Here is a 17,030-nt window from a genome sequence, read left to right as displayed (position 1 = left end):
ATAAATTTAAAATATTTTCTAAATAGTTAGAGATGTGTCTCATTAATTAGTAGTTTGGGATTAATTTTCTAGAATATTCTATTACATCCTTTTTACTGAGCACAGTACTAGGTTGGTAACTAGAGAATATAAGCAAGATTTATGCTATTTATTTTTAATAAAGCAGGTATTGATATCTCTAAGCAAGACCCAATCACCAGTCTGGAGCAAGAAAAAGAGCCCTGGAATATGAAGAGACATGAGATGGTGGATGAATCCCCAGGTAGGTAAGAGTGAACACAAGAGATGACACAGGTGAAGGTACAAAGGTTAAAAAAAAAAAAAAAAAAGGCCGGGCGCGGTGGCTCAAGCCTGTAATCCCAGCACTTTGGGAGGCCGAGACGGGCGGATCACGAGGTCGGGAGATCGAGACCATCCTGGCTAACACGGTGAAACCCCGTCTCTACTAAAAAAAATACAAAAAACTAGCCGGGCGAGGTGGTGGGCGCCTGTAGTCCCAGCTACTCGGGAGGCTGAGGCAGGAGAATGGCGTGAACCCGGGAGGCCGAGCTTGCAGTGAGCTGAGATCCGGCCACTGCACTCCAGCCTGGGCGACAGAGCGAGACTCTGTCTCAAAAAAAAAAAAAAAAAAAAAAAGGGCAACCCAGTCCTTACAATGTGATTTGGGAATCTGTGTTGCAAAGCATATAGTTTCTGGGAACACTAAATATTTTCTTAAAATTTTCTCTCACTAAAGGGCATCTTCTGTTTTATGCTTTTAAATTCTCTTTCTCCTTTTCCTTGGGTGAACACACAAACATCAAATATTTGCTCATGTTTCGCTCTTGTTGCCCAGGTGGATTGCAGTGGCGTGGTCTTGACTCACTGCAACCTCTGCCTCTTGGGTTCGACAATTTTCTTGCCTCAATCTCCTGGTAGCTGAGATTACAGGTGCCTGCCACCACACCCAGCTAATTGTTTTGTATTTTTAGTAGAGATATTTTAGTAGAGATTTTACCATGTTGGCCAGGCTGGTCTTGAACATCTGTCCTCAAGTGATCCACCCACCTTGGGCTCCCCAAGTGCTGGGATTACAAATGTGAGCCACTGCACCCGGCTGAAAAACTCTGTTAAATTATTTTTTAGTTCTCTTTTTGCATCCTGTCTGAAATATGTGAGAGTAGTGGTTTCTGTTCCATTAGGGGTTTCTTGTTAGTTTTTCTACATATTCCATCCTGTTTTTATTACTATAGTATAGTTTGACATTATAAATTATGATGTCCTGTCTCTCTGCTTTGTTATTTTTTTCTCAAGACTTCTTTGGCTATTTGAAGTTTATTGTAGTTTCTTGTAAATTTTAAAACTGTATTTCCTATTGTGAAAAAAATGCCACTGGAATTTTGATAGGAAGTTTATTGAATGTATAGATTACTTTAGATAATATGGTACTTTAACAATATTTATTCTTTCAATCCATAGACATGAATTTTTTTGTTGGTCTTGTTGAGTCAGAGTCTCAGTCACCCAGGCTGGAGTGCACTGGTACAATCTCGGCTCACTGCAACCTCCACTTTCCGAGTTCAAGTGATTCTGCTGCCTCAGCCTCCCTAATAGCTGGGATTACAGGCATGCGCCACCATGATGTGCTAATTTTTGTATTTTTAGTAGAGACAGGGTTTCACCATGTTGTCCAGGCTGGTCTCAATCTCCTGACCTTGTGATCCACCCGCCCTGGCCTCCCAAAGTGCTGGGATTACAGGTGTGAGCCACCATGCCTGGCCAACATAAAATATATTTAAATTTATTTTTGTCTTCTCTAATTTCTTTCATTGATATCTTATATATTTCATTGTAAAGATTTTTTACCTTGGCCGGGTTGCAGTGAGCTGAGATTGCACCACTGCACTCCAGCCTGGGCAACAGAGCGAGACTCCATCTCAACAACAACAACAACAACAACAAAAAAACCCACAAAGACGGGGAGAAACCAGAGCAGAAAAGCTGAAAATTCTAAAAATCAGAGTGCCTCTTCTTCTCCAGGGGAACGCAGCTCTTCGCCAGCAATGGAACGAAGTTGCCTGGAGAATGACTTTGACGAGTTGAGAGAAGAAGACTTCAGACAATCGGCAATAACAAACTTCTCTGAACTAAAGGAGGATGCTCGAACCCATCGCAAAGAAGCTAAAAACCTTGAAAAAAGATAGACGAATGGCTAACTAGAATAACAGTGTAGAGAAGTTGTTAAATGACCTGATGGAGCTGAAAACCATGGCACGAGAACTACATGATGCATGCATAAGCTTCAGTAGTTGATTTGATCAAGTGGAAGAAAGGGTATCGGTGATTAAAGATCAAATGAATGAAATGAAGTGAGAAGAGAAGTTTAGAGAAAAAAGAGTAAAAAGAAATGAACAAAGCCTCCAAGAAATATGGGACTATGTGAAAAGACCAAATCTACCTCTGACTGGTGTACCTGCAAGTGATGGGGTGAATGGAACTAAGTTGGAAAACACTCTTTGGGATATTATCCAGGAGAACTTCCCCAACCTAGCAAGGCAGGCCAACATTCAAATTCAGGAAATACAAAGATAATCCTCAAGAAGAGCAACTCCAAGACACATAATTGTCTGATTCACCCAAGTTGAAATGAAGGAAAAAATGTTAAGGGCAGCCAGAGAGAAAGGTCGGGTTATTCACAAAGGGAAGCCCATCAGACTAACAGATCTCTTGGCAGAAAGAGATCCAGAAGAGAGTGGGGACCAATATTCAACATTCTTAAAAGAACTTTCAACCCAGAATTTCATATCCAGCCAAACTAAGCTTCATAAGTGAAGGAGAAATAAAATCCTTTACAGACAAGCAAATGCTGAGAGATTTTTGTCACCACCAGGCCTGCCTTACGAGAGCTCCTGAAGGAAGCACTAAACATGGAAAGGAACAACCGGTATCGGCCACTGCAAAAACTTGCCAAATTGTAAAGACCATCAATGCTAGGAAGAAACTGCATCAACTAACAAGCAAAATAACCAGCTAACATCATAATGACAGGATCAAATTCACATAACAATATTTGCCTTAAATATAAATGGGCTAAATGCTCCAATTAAAAGACACAGACTAGCAAATTGGATAAAGAGTCAAGATCCATCAGTGTGCTGTATTCAGGAGACCCATCTCACATGCAGAGACACACAGGCACAAAATAAAGGGATGGAGGAAGATCTACCAAGCAAATGAAAAACAAAAAAAGCAGGGGTTGCAATCCTAGTCTCTAAAACAGACTTTAAACCAACAAAGATCAAGAGACAAAGAAGGCCATTACATAATGGTAAAGGGACCAATTCAATAAAAAGAGCTAACTATCTTAAATAGTTATGCACCCAATACAGGAGCACCCAGATTCATAAAGCAAGTCCTTAGAGACCTACAAAGAGACTTAGATTCCCACACAATAATAATGGAGACTTTAACACCCCACTGTCAACATTAGATTAATGAGACAGCAAGTTAACAAGGATATCCAGGAATTGCACTCAGCTCTGCACCAAGCGGACCTAATAGACATCTACAGAACTCTCCACCCCAAATTAACAGAATATACATTCTTCTCAGGACCACATCACACTTATTCCAAAATTGACCACATAGTTGGAAGAACTCCTCAGCAAATGTAAAAGAACAGAAATTATAAACTGTCTCTCAGACCACAATGCAATCAAACTAGAACTCAGGAATAAGAAACTCACTCAAAACCGCTCAACTATGTGGAAACTGAACAACGTGCTCCTGAACGACTACTGGGTACATAACGAAATGAAGGCAGAAATAAAGATGCTCTTTGAAATCAATGAGAACAAAGACACAACATACCAGAATCTCTGGGACACATGTAAAGCAGTGTGTAGAGGAAAATTTATAGCACTAAATGCCCACAAGAGAAAGCAGGAAAAATCTAAAATTGACACCCTAACATCACAGTTAAAAGAACTAGAGAAGCAAGAGCAAACACATTAAAAAGCTAGCAGAAGGCAAGAAATAACTAAGATCAGAGCAAAACTGAAGGAGATAGAGACACAAAACACCCTTCAAAAAAATCAATGAATCCAGGAGCTGGTTTTTTGAAACGATAACAAAATCGATAGACTGCTACCAAGACTAATGTAGAAAAGAGAGAATAAACAAATAGATGTAATAAAAAATGATAAAGGGGGTATCACCACCGATCCCACAGAAATACAAACTACCATCAGAGAATACTGTAAGCACCTCTATGCAAATAAACTAGAAAACCTAGAAGAAATGGATAAATTCCTGGATACATATACCCTCCCAAGACTAAACCAGGAAGAAGTTGAACCCCTGAATAGACCAATAACAGGTTCTGAAATTGAGGCAATAATAGCCTACCAACCAAAAAAAGTCCAGGACCAGATGGATTCAGACCTGAATTCTATCAGAGGTATGAAGAGGAGCTGGTACCATTCCTTCTGAAACTATTCCAATCAACAGAAAAAGAGGGAATCCTCCCTAATTCATTTTACGAGGCCAACATCATCCTAATACCAAAGCCTGGCAGAGACACAACAAAAACTGAGAATTTTAGACCAATATCCCTGATGAACATCGATGCAAAAATCCTCAACAAAATACTGGCAAACCGAATCCAGCAGCACATCCAAAAGCTCATCCACCACGATCAAGTGGGCTTCATCCCTGGGATACAAGGCTGGTTCAACATAAGCAAATCAATAAACATAATCCATCATATAAACAGAACCAAAGCCAAAAACCACATGATTATCTCAATAGATGCAGAAAAGGCCTTTGACACAAATTCAACAGCCCTTCATGCTAAAAACTCTGAATAAACTAGATATTGATGCGATGTATCTCAAAATAATAAGAGCTATTTATGACAAACTCACAGCCAATATCATACTGAATGGGCAAAAACTGGAAGCATTCCCTTTGAAAACTGGCACAAGACAGGGATGCCCTCTCTCACCACTCCTATTCAACATAGCGTTGGAAGTTCTAGCCAGGGCAATCAGGCAAGAGAAAGAACTAAAGGGTATTCAATTAGGAAAAGAGGCAGTTAAATTGTCCCTGTTTGCAGATGACATGATTGTGTATTTAGAAAACCCCATTGTCTCAGCCCAAAATCTCCTTAAGCTTATAAGCAACTTCAGCAAAGTCTCAGGATACAAAATCAATGTGCAAAAATCACAAGCATTCCTATACACCAGTAACAGACAGAGAGCCAAATCATGAGTGAACTCCCATTCACAATTGTTTCAAAGAGAATAAAATACCTAGGAATCCAACTTACAAGGGATGTGAAGGACCTCTTCAAAGAGAACTACAAATCACTGCTCAATGAAATAAAAGAGGGCACAAACAAATGGAAGAAAATTCCATGCTCATGGATAGGAAGAACCAATACTGTGAAAATGGCCATACTGCCCAAAGTAATTTATAGATTCAATACCATCCCCATCAAGCTACCAATGACTTTCTTCACAGAATTGGAAAAAACTACTTTAAAGTTCATATGGAACCCAAAAAGAGCCCACATTGCCAAGACAATCCTAAGCCAGAAGAACAAAGCTGGAGGCATCATGCTACCTGATTTCAAACTATACTACCTGATTTCAAACTATACTACAAGGCTACAGTAACCAAAACAGCATGATCCTGCTACCAAAATAGAGATATAGAACAATGGAACAGAATAGAGCCCCTGGAAATAATACCACACATCTACAACCATCTGATCTTTGACAAACTTGACAAAACCAAGAAATGGGGAAAGGATTCCCTATTTAATAAATGGTGCTGGGGAAAACTGGCTAGCCATATGTAGAAAGGTGAAAATGGATCCCTTCCTTACATCTTATACAAAAATTAATTCAAGATGGATTAAAGACTTAAATGTTAGACCTAAAACCACAAAAACCCTCGAAAACCTAGGCATTACCATTCAGGCCATAGGCATAGGCAAGGACTTCATGACAAACACCAAAAGCAATGGCAACAAAAGCCAAAACAGATAAATGGGATCTAAATAAACTAAAGAGCTTCTGCACAGCAGAAAAAACTACCATCAGAGTGAACAGGCCACCTATAGAATGGGAGAAAATTTTTGCAATCTCCCCATTTGACAAAGGGCTAATATCCAGAATCTACAAAGAACTTAAGATTTACAAGAAAAAAATCAACCCCATCAAAAAGTGGGCAAAGGATATGAACAGACACTTCTTAAAAGAAGATGTTTATGCAGCCAGTGGACACGTGAAAAGATGCTCATCATCAATGGCCATCAGAGAAATGCAAATCAAAACCACAATGAGATACCATGTCACATCGTTTAGAATGTTGATCATTAAAAAGTCAGGAAACAACAGGTGCTGGAGAGGATGTGGAGAAATAGGAATGCTTCCACACTGTTGGTGGGACTGTAAACTAGTTCAACCACTGTGGAAGACAGTGTGGCGATTCCTCGAGTATCTAGAACTAGAAATACCATTTGACCCAGCCATCCCATTACTGGGCATATACCCAAAGGATTATAAATCATGCTGCTATAAAGACACATGCACATGTATGTTTATTGCGGCACTATTCACAATAGCAAAGACTTGGAACCAACCCAAAATGTCCATCAATGATAGGCTGGGTTAAGAAAATGTGGCACATATGGCACATATACGGCATGGAATACTATGCAGCCATAAAAAAGGATGAGTTCATGTCCTTTGTAGGGACATGGATGAAGCTGCAAACCATCATTCTGAGCAAACTATCACAAGGACAGAAAACCAAACACTGCATGTTCTCACCTATAGGTGGGATTGAACAATAAGAACACTTGGTCACAGGGTGGGGAATATCACACACCAGGGCCTGTCATGGGGTGGGGGAGGGAGGAGGGATAGCATTAGGAGATATATCTAATGTAAATGACAAGTTAACGGGTGCAGCACACCAACATGGCACATGTATACATATGTAACAAACCTGCATGTTGTGCACTTGTACCCTAGAACTTAAAGTATAATAAAAGGCTGGGTGTGGTGGCTTACGCCTGTAATCCCAGCACTTTGGGAGGGCAAGGTGGGTGGATCACGAGGTCAGGAGATCGAGACCACGGTGAAACCCTGTCTCTACTAAAAATACAAAAAATTAGCTGGGTGCCATGGCGGGCGCCTGTAGTCCCAGCTACTCGGGAGCCTGAGGCCGGATAATGGTGTGAACCCAGGAGGCGGAGCTTGCAGTGAGCTGAGATCCCACCACTGCACTCCAGCCTGGGTGACAGAGTGAGACTCCGTCTCAAAAAAAAAAAAAAAGGTATGATCTAAAAAAAAAAAGATTTTTTACCTTCTTGGTTAAATTGGTTTTGAGAAATTTATTATTTTAATACTATTATAAAATAAGATTGTTTTCTTTCTCTATTGTATCAGATAGTTTAAGTGTATGGCACCATAACTTTTATGTTAATTTTATATTTTGCTAATTTACTGACTGTATTTATTAGTTTAGACAATTTTTTTTTTTTTTTTTGAGACGGAGTCTCGCTCTGTCGCCCAGGCTGGAGTGCAGTGGCCGGATCTCAGCTCACAGCAAGCTCCGCCTCCCGGGTTCACGCCATTCTCCTGCCTCAGCCTCCAGAGTAGCTGGGACTACAGGCGCCCGCCACCTCGCCCGGCTAGTTTTTTGTATTTTTTAGTAGAGACGGGGTTTCACCGTGTTAGCCAGGATGGTCTCGATCTCCTGACCTCGTGATCCGCCCGTCTCGGCCTCCCAAAGTGCTGGGATTACAGGCTTGAGCCACCGCGCCCGGCTAGTTTAGACAATTTTTTGTTGTTGTTCAAGACAGAATCTCACTGTGTCACCCAGGCTGGAGTGCAATGACGCAATCTCGGCTCACTGCAACCTCCACCTCCTGGGTTCAAATGATTCTCCTCCTTCAGCCTCCCAAGTAGCTGGGACTACAGGTGCCTGCTTCCATGCCTGGCTATTTTTTTTTTGTACTTTTACTAGAGACAGGGTTTCACTACGTTGGCCAGGCTGTTCTTGAACTGCTGACCTCATGATTTGCCTGCCTCAGCCCCCAAAAGTGCTGGGATTACAGGTGTGAGCCACCATGCCTGGCTTTTTACACTAATTTTAATGTACTGTTTATGTTATTTTTATATAAGATCACACGATCCACAAAATGCAACTTTTTACTTATTCTCTTCAATTCCAATGGCTTTTTCAAAATGTTTTTGACTAATTTTTGTGCCACACACTTTCAGTGCTACATTAAAGTAGAAACATTGACAATGGGCACAATGTAGTTTTATATTGGTATCTGTGAATTTGCAGGAGCAAACAGCTCCTTAGGTTTTGTAAACAGGTTTCAGGAGGTAAAGATCTTTTTCTGTTGTGTCCCTAGGGTGATGTTATGCCCTCTCGGTTTGTAGTGAAGAGGGGTTGTAGCTCGGTCATAGTACTGCTTGGTCTGCGCTAGCATCCACCTTTAGACGGTTTGTTACAAAGGGCTTGGGTAGTTGTAATTTCCGTTTTATTTCTGGACAGATTGAATATTCTTTAAGACTTTAATCTGTAGGGCAGACACTAGGGCAGTTTCTGCAGTCAGCTCCATACATAATAGCCCTTATATCAGGATGTGAATGGGTTTGCCTTTCACTGAGTACCAGAGAGGATTTCCCCAGGTCACTGTGTGGATTTCTATTTAGGCAAAACTGGTCATGCACTGTGGCTGAGAGCTGGAACTGAGTCACTGAACTGCTTCAGGGACCACGGTAAAAACCAAGGTCTGTAGACCTGTCTGCATGGCTGCAAATGGGTGTCTTCCTCCAGGTCTCTGGAAGGGCAGGACCTCTCTTAGACTGTAACTGGGAGGAGTTTGGGATGGTTACAGAGTAACTTCAGAATTCTCTGTTGGACTAAGTTCGGTGGGCCATTTCTTGGTGTGTAGCCAATACCAGGGGTCCCGTAGTTTCCCACGTGAATAAGTGCCTGTCCTCTGAAAAAAAAAAACACTTCTCAATCTTGGGCTTTAGTAGACTGTCACATCTCTCTCCCTGGGTCTCAAAGCTCTTCTAAAGGCATTTGCTTTGGAGATGGGATCTTGTTAATCATCCAGGCTGGTCTTGAAATCCTGGCCTGCAGCAATTCTCCAACCTCAATGTACCATGTAGCAGTCATTACAGATGTGAGCCTTGATCCCTGACTGTCTCATAAAGGCATTTTTTGTCAGGGATGACTGAAAATTTTTTTTGCTGTGGTTAGGATAATCAAATACAGCACCTTTTATTTTTTCATGTCACTGATGTTACTCTTTCCATACATTTTTACTTTCTATTTTCCATTTCAAACTTGTCTGTAATTTTAGATTTCACCATGTTGGCCAGGCTGGTCTTGAACTCCTGACCTCAGGTGATCTACCTGACTCGGCCTCCCAAAGTGCTGGGATTACAGTCAGGAGGTAAGTGCCTGGCCTCATTTTTATTTTTATATGTTTCTCTGCAAATCATTAATTTTGCTTTCCTTTTCAAATTTAGGACAATATGCTAGAATGTACATGTTATGCCTGAAGTAAATTAGATAATTGGTAGGCACTCCATATTACTGGAATGGTTACTTAAGTTTGCTGCAGGTAAAAAGGATTTACAGGATTTTCAACCACTTTCTTCAGCATATATCTAAATGGTAACATAATTTTCTAAATATTTGTTTTACATATCAGAGGCTCTAACTCTAGTTTGAAAAATACAAGTTTTAATTTAGCAGTGTAATGCTATTCTTTGCTTCTGAAATTGGATTATAGCAGTTTCATTTTGTGTAAGAATAGCATATATTTAAAACATAAAAATTATCACTTTTTTTACATGCTTATTTATTAAAAGTTTCTCATTAGTATATTCTATTTATAATTATACTGCATGTTCTGTGAAATTTTACTGCCACATAGTGCATGCCAATTATTCGAAATACATGCCTTCCATGAGTACACAGTCAAATATTGTAGTTATCCAGACAATTCTTTTTTAATAGCATATTAATATTGCATACCAGATTTTACGAGTAAACATGTCTGTTACTGTTGTGCAGTTTTCGTATTAGTGGTTTTTCAGTGTAGGTTTCTTAATATTAGCTTATTTTGTTTTTTAGTTTTTCTTATATAATTTTAGCCAATCTGCAATTCTGTTTGTATACTTTAAGTCAATGTGATGTTTAAGAGATAAATCAGCCATATGTCTGTCACAATCAGATTATATATGTGTGTGTTTATCTATAAATATGACCCCAATATTGGTTATGGCTTATCTTGTATATATTTTCGTAGCTGATTTTCAGTGGCTATTTTGTCTAAGTGAGTAGACATGGAAATATTTTCATTATGTCTTATTTTCTCCCTGTGTCTAATGATGAATATATATTTCCTTTGTGTGAGAGAAACACTTTTGTGATTTGAAGGTAATTTTTGAGAAGATTTATAATTCAGCATTTTTTCCGTTTTTCCTTTAGAAAAATTAATTGTTGTAAAAACACATAACAGGCCTGGCGTGGTGGCTCACGCCTGTAATCCCAGCACTTTGGGAGGCTGAGGCGGGCAGATTACTTGAGATCAGGAGTTCCAGACCAGCCTGGCCAACATGGTGAAACCCTCTCTCTACTAAAAATACAAAAATTATCTGGACATGGTGGCCTACATCTGTAATTTGAGCTACACAAGAGACTGAGGCAGGAGAGTCACTTAAACCCAGGAAGCAGAGGTTGCAGTGAGCCGAGATCATGCCACTGCACTCCAGCCTGGGTGACAGAGCGAGATTTCATCTCAAAAAAAGAGAAGAAAAAACAGTAAAAACACATAACATAAAATTTAGCATCTTAAACCTATTTAAGTGCGCATTTCAGGGCCAGACATGGTGGTGGCCCACATCTGTAATCCCTGGATTTTGGGAGGCTAAGACAGGAGTATTATTTGAGCCGAAAAGTTTGAGACCAACCTAGGCAGCATCCAGAGATTCCCTCTCTACAAAAATTGTAAAAAATATCCAGGCATGGTGGTGTGTACCTGTGGTCCCAGCTGTTTGGGAGATTGAGGGGAGGATTACTTGACTCTAGGAGTTTGAGGCTGAAGTGAGGCATAATTGTGCCACTGCACTTCAGCTTGAGTGACAGAGTGAGACCCTGTGTCAAAAAGAAGCTGTAAATTTCAGTCATGTTAAATATATTCACATTGTTATGCAAAAGTAGAAATTTTACATCTTGTAAACTAAAACTCAGTATCCATTTAAGTAACAAGAACCCATTTTACCCTCTCCTCAGCCCTTGACAAACACCCTTCCACTTTCTGTTTAAAGTGTGACTACTTAAGATATCTCATATACATAGTGGAATCATATAGTTTTCATCATTTTGTTTTGGGCTTATTTCACGTAACATAATATTTTTAAAGTTTATCTTAAAATGTGACAAGATTTCTTTGATAATATTTGATTTAATTATAATATTTGATAATCTTTGATTTCTGTGATAATATTCCACTGAATGTATATGTTACATTTTTGATGTGTTTATAAATTAAGAGACACCTGGGTTGCTTCTGCCTTTTGGCTTTTGTGAATACAGGTACAATAAACATGGATGTTCAAATATGTCCCAGGTCCTGTGTTGGATATTTTGGAAATATATTCATAAGTGGGATTGCTCTATTTGATGATAATTCTATTTTTAATTATTTAAGAAGCATTCTGCCTCCCGAGTAGCTGGGACTATAGGCGCCCGCCACCTCGCCCGGCTAGTTTTTTGTATTTTTTAGTAGAGACATTTTAAAATAATGGCTGCATCCTTGTTTTCTACCAACAATCAACACAGGTTTTATTTTCATTGCATCATCAACAGATTTGGTGTTTTAAAAAAATGTAGAGTGGCCATTGTAATGAGTGTGAGGCAATTTTGTTTTTTCATTTTATTGATTGGTTGATTGATTGTGATAGAGTCTCACTGTTGTCACCCAGGCTGGAGTACAGTGGCACAGTGGATCACTGCAACCTCCGCCTCCTGGATTCCAGCAATTCTCCTGCCACAGCCTCCTGAGTAGCTGAGATTACAGGCGTCCACCATCATGCCTGGCTAATTTTTGTATTTTTAGTAGAAACGGCGTTTTCACCATGTTGGCCAGGCTGGTCTTGAACTCCTGACCTCAGGTGATCCACCTGACTTGGTCTCCCAAAGTACTGGGATTACAGTCGTGAGGCAAGCACTTGGCCTCATTTTTATTTGTATGTGTTTCTCTGCAAATCATTAATTTTGCTTTTCTTTTCAAATTTCTTTTTCCCATTTGGGTATATTTTTTGATGAAAATTATTTTTTCATTTCTTCTTTTTTCTTTTTTTTGAGACGAAGTCTTACTCTGTCGCCCAGACTGGAGTGCAGTGGCGTAATCTCTGCTCACTGCAAACTCTGCCTCCTGGGTTTAAGCGATTCTCCTGCCTCAGCCTACCTCAGCTTGCCTTAGCCTCCCGTGTAGCTGGATTATAGGTGCCTACCACCTCGCCTGGCTGATTTTTGTATTTTTAGTAGAGAGAGGGTTTCACCATCTTGGTCAGGCCGGTCTCGAACTCCTGACCTCGTGATCTACCCACCTCGGCCTTTCAAAGTGCTGGCATTACCTGAGTGAGCTACCATGCCCGGCCTTACTTTTTCATTTCTAAATCAAGTTATTCAACTTTATTGTTCAGTTTTAAGAGTTGTTCATATATTCTGAATATTAACTATCACTTGTAATTTCCATATATTTTCACCCATTTCCTAGAAGACATTTTCAGTCTATTGAATTTTTTTTTAATGTGCAGAAATTCTGAAGTATAGTGTAGTTAAATGTTTCTGTTCTTTCCTTTGTTGCATATGCATTTAATGTCGTATCTTAGGAAATGATGCCAAGACCCACGTCAAGTTTTTTTTTTCTAAGAGATTGGCTAGTGTTTTGTTTTTTCTGTTTATGTCTAAGCATTTTATTTGAAATACTTTTTGACCAGGCACAGTGACTCACGCCTATAATCCCAGTACTTTGGGAGACTGAGGCAGGTGAATCACTTGAGGTCAGGAGTTGGAGACCAGCCTGGCCAATATGGGGAAACCCTATCTCTACTAAAAATACAAATATTAGCCTGGCGTTCTAGTGCGCACCTGTAGTCCCAGCTACTCAGGAGGCTGAGGCATGAGAATTGTTTGAACCTGGAAGGTGGAAGTTGCAATGAGCCGAGATCATGCCACTGCACTCCAGCCTTGGTGACAGAATGAGACTCCTACTCAAAAAAAAAAAAAAAAAAAAAAAAAAAGGCTGGGCGCAGTGGCACACGCCTGTAATCCCAGCTTGTTGGGAGGCCAAGGTGGGCAGGTCACATGAGGGTCAGGAGGTCAAGACCAGCGTGGCCAATATACAGTGAAACCCCCTCTCTACTAAAAAATACAAAACTTAGCCGGACGTGGTGGCACGTGCCTGTAGTTCCACCTACTTGGGAAGCTGAGACAGGAGAATCACTTGAATCTGGGAGGTGGAGATTTCAGTGAGCCGAGATCGCGACACTACACTCCAGCCTGGGCAATAGAGCGAGACTAGACTCCATTGCTCAAAAAATCAATCAATCAATCAAGTCAAATAGGGCCGGGCACGGTGGCTCACATTTGTAATCCCAGCACTTTGGGAGGCCGAGGCGGGTAGATCACGAGGTCAGGAGTTCGAGACCAGTCTGACCAAGATGGTAAGACCCCGTGTCTATTGAAAATGCAAAAATTAGCTGGGCATGGTGGCAGGCGCCTGTAATCCCAGCTACTCAGGAGGCTGAGTCAGGAGAATCACTTGAACCTGGGAGGCGGAGGTTGCATTGAGCCGAGATCACTCCACTGCACTTTAGCCTGGGTGACAGAGCAAGACTCCGTCTCAAAAAAAAACCCAGCAAATAAAATATTTTTTATATATGGTTCAAGGAAATGATTCAACTTTATTTTATCAGTGTTACCCAGTTTATGGCATTATTTTTTGAAAAGATTATCTCTTCTCTGTTGTGTGCTCATGGTAACTTTGTGGAAGATCATGTAATCACATACAGAAGGCTTCATTTCTGGGGTCTCCACTATTTTTTTCATCTGTTTATCTGCCTTTGTGTCAGTACCATACTGTTTTTGTTATTTTAGTTTTTGTGTTTTTTTTGAGACGGAGTCTAGCTCTGTCACCAGGCTGGAGTGCAGTCATGTGAGCTCAGCTAACTGCACCTCTGCCTCCTGGGTTCAAGTGCTTATCCTGCCTCGGGCTCCTAAGTGGCTGGGATTACAGGCATGCACTGCCATGCCCAGCTAATTTTTGTATTCTTAGTAGAGATGGGATTTCACCACGTTGGCCAGGATGGTCTTGATCTCCTGACCTCGTGATCCACCCACCTCAGCCTCCCAAAGTGCTGGGCTTACAGGCATGAGCCACCGCACCTGGCCTATTTTAGCTTTTAATATGTTTTAAAATTTGGAAGTATAATGCCGCTTTGTTCTTTTTCCTGGGTGTTTGGCTGGTTATAGTTCATAATCAAATTTTTAAATTTTAGACAAGATTTCTTTTTTTTTTTTTTTGAGACGTAGTTTCGCTCTTGTTGCCCAGGCTGGAGTGTAATGGCGCTGTCTCGGCTCACTACAACCTCTGCCTCCTGGGTTCAAGCAATTCTCCTGCCTCAGCCTCCCGAGTAGCTGGGATTACAGGCATATGCCACCATGCCTGGCTAGTTTTGTATGTTTAGTAGAGACTGGGTTTCTCCATGTTGGTCAGGCTGGTCTCGAACTCCCGACCTCAGGTGATCTGCCCACTTCAGCCTCCCAAAATGCTGGAATTACAGGTGTAAGCCACTGTGCCTGGCCATACACAAGATTTCTGTAATGAAACTGTACTACTGGAATTTTTAAAGAGTTTATATTGAATTTGTTTACTACTGTAGTTTGTATTGGCATCTTAACAAAATTAATTTTATTGACCATTGAACAAAAGTATGTTGAAGAGTGTCTTTTATTTTTATTTTTAATTTTTTTAGAGACAGGATTTTCCTATGTTATCCATGCTAGTTTTGAACCTCTGCGCTCAAGCAATCTTCGTGCCCAGCCTTCCTAAATGCTAGTATTGGAGGCATGAGCCACTGCACTCAACCCATGTGTTTTATTTTTAGATATTCTTGGATTTGCCAGTTTTACTTTTGCTTTAGATTTCTAGTTTTATTCAGGTTTGATCAGAAAACACACAGTGTATGATTTTGGTCTTCTTATTTATTGTTGTTTTGAGACAGGATCATATTTGTCACCCATGCTAGAGTACACTGACATAAATTTGACTCACTGCAACCTCAGCCTCCTTGTCTGAAGTGATCTTTCCACCTCAGCCTCCTGTATAGCTGAGACTACAGACTTGCACTACCATGCCTCACTAATTTTTGATTATTTGTAGTAATGGGTCTCACTAGACAGGGTCTCACTATGTTAGTCAGGCTGGTGTCAATCTTCTGATCCCAAGTGATCCTTCCACCTTCATCTTCCAAATTGTTGGGATTATAGGTACCAACCACACATCCAGCTGGTATTTAATAAGACTTGTTATGTGTCTTAACAGAATACATCAGGTGCAAATAAGAACATTGTGTTGCTTCTTGCTTTTAACTGAAAAGTTTTATACCTATCTGTTAAGCCTAGTTGGTCTATGGTATGGTTTGGATGTCTATGTCCTGCAAACCTCATTCTGCAATGTAATCCTTAATGTTAGATGTGAAACCTGGTGGGAGGTGTTTGGGTCATGGGGACAAATTCTTCATGAATGCCTTCATACCATCCTGGTCATGAGAAAGCTTTCACTCCATTAATTCAAATGAGAGCTGGTTCATTTAAAGAAACTGACTCCTTTACCTCACGCTTGACATCTCTTACCATGTGATATGTCCAGTTACTCTTTGTCTTCCACCATGATTGTAAGTTTCCTGGGACCCTCACTGAAAGCAGATGCTGTTACACCCTGCTTGTACGGTCTGCTGAACTATGAGCTAAATAAACCTTCTTTCTTTATAAGTTATACACTCAGGTATTCCTCTTTTTGCAAAATAGCTAATAACAGTCTATAATGTCTGCTTTCTGATTTCTTATTGATCTTTTATCTGAATTTTCTGCTTATTATTGCAAATGACGTCTTGATCTCTACAATTGTGTTGCTATGTATTTCTTGCTTCACCTTTGCCAAAATTTGCTTTATATATTTTGGAACCCTCATGTTATATATACGTACACATATACATAGATATGATAGTTATAGCTTCCTGGTAAATTGACCCATCTGACCATTATATAATATCGTGTTTGTCCTATGCTAGTACTTTACTTAAAACATATTATATCCAATATAATAATTACCACCTCACCCAATTGTGGTTACTACTTGCATGGAATACAGACTTTTTCCATTGGGATACTTTCAACCTATTTGACTCAATGCTAAATCGAGTCTCTTATAGACAGCAAATTGTATGCTTTTTAACTTAAGCCACTAAGCCATCTTAATTTTTTTTTTTTATAAATTTATTTAATTTTGAGATAAAGTCTCACTCTGTCAACCAGGCTGGTTTGCAGTGGCATGATCACGACTCACTGCAGCCTCAACTTCCAAACTCAGATGATCTCATTTCAGCTTCTTGAGTAGCTGGGTTGCAAATATTTGCCATCCCAAGCCCAGATAGTTTTTTGTACCTTTTTCTGTAGAGACACTTTTTTGCCCTGTTGTCTAGGTTGGTCTCAAACTCCTGAGTTAAAGTGATCAGATTCCTCAGCCTCCAAAAGTTCTGAGATTATATTTTTTAAATAAGTAGTTTAATTAATTTATATTTAAAATGACTACTTAAAGATATAAAGTTACTATTACCAGTTTCATTTTTTAAAAATTTAATTTAATGGGCCGGGCACGGTGGCTCACGCCTGTAATCCCAACACTTTGGGAGGCCGAGACGGGCAGATCACAAGGT

The 17,030-nt window shown here is 40.1% G+C and overlaps 1 protein-coding gene across 6 annotated transcripts in view; it reads left to right on the top strand.

Moving 5' to 3' along the window:
• The window catches only part of LOC126942267 (zinc finger protein 431-like), a 51,435-nt gene that overhangs the window by 17,408 nt on the left and 16,997 nt on the right, over positions 1-17,030 (top strand). For 2 of the 6 annotated variants that reach the window (XR_007721534.1, XM_050769652.1), the window contains exon 4: positions 164-262. Coding sequence is in view for 4 of the 6 variants with exons in the window: in XM_050769652.1 (XP_050625609.1) it covers positions 164-262 (99 nt within the window). In the remaining 2 variants the exon portion in view is untranslated. Of the gene's footprint in view, positions 1-163; positions 263-2,019; positions 7,239-7,572; positions 9,473-17,030 lie in introns of those variants that run through there. The other 4 variants (XM_050769654.1, XM_050769655.1, XM_050769658.1 and 1 more) reach the window with 3 other exon arrangements.

This window comes from Macaca thibetana, chromosome 19 (assembly GCF_024542745.1).
Source record: "Macaca thibetana thibetana isolate TM-01 chromosome 19, ASM2454274v1, whole genome shotgun sequence".
In the NCBI taxonomy this organism is placed as follows: Eukaryota; Metazoa; Chordata; class Mammalia; order Primates; family Cercopithecidae; genus Macaca; species Macaca thibetana.
The sequence above is the reverse complement of the archived record's forward strand: the minus strand, read 5'-3'. Positions and strand labels throughout refer to the sequence as shown.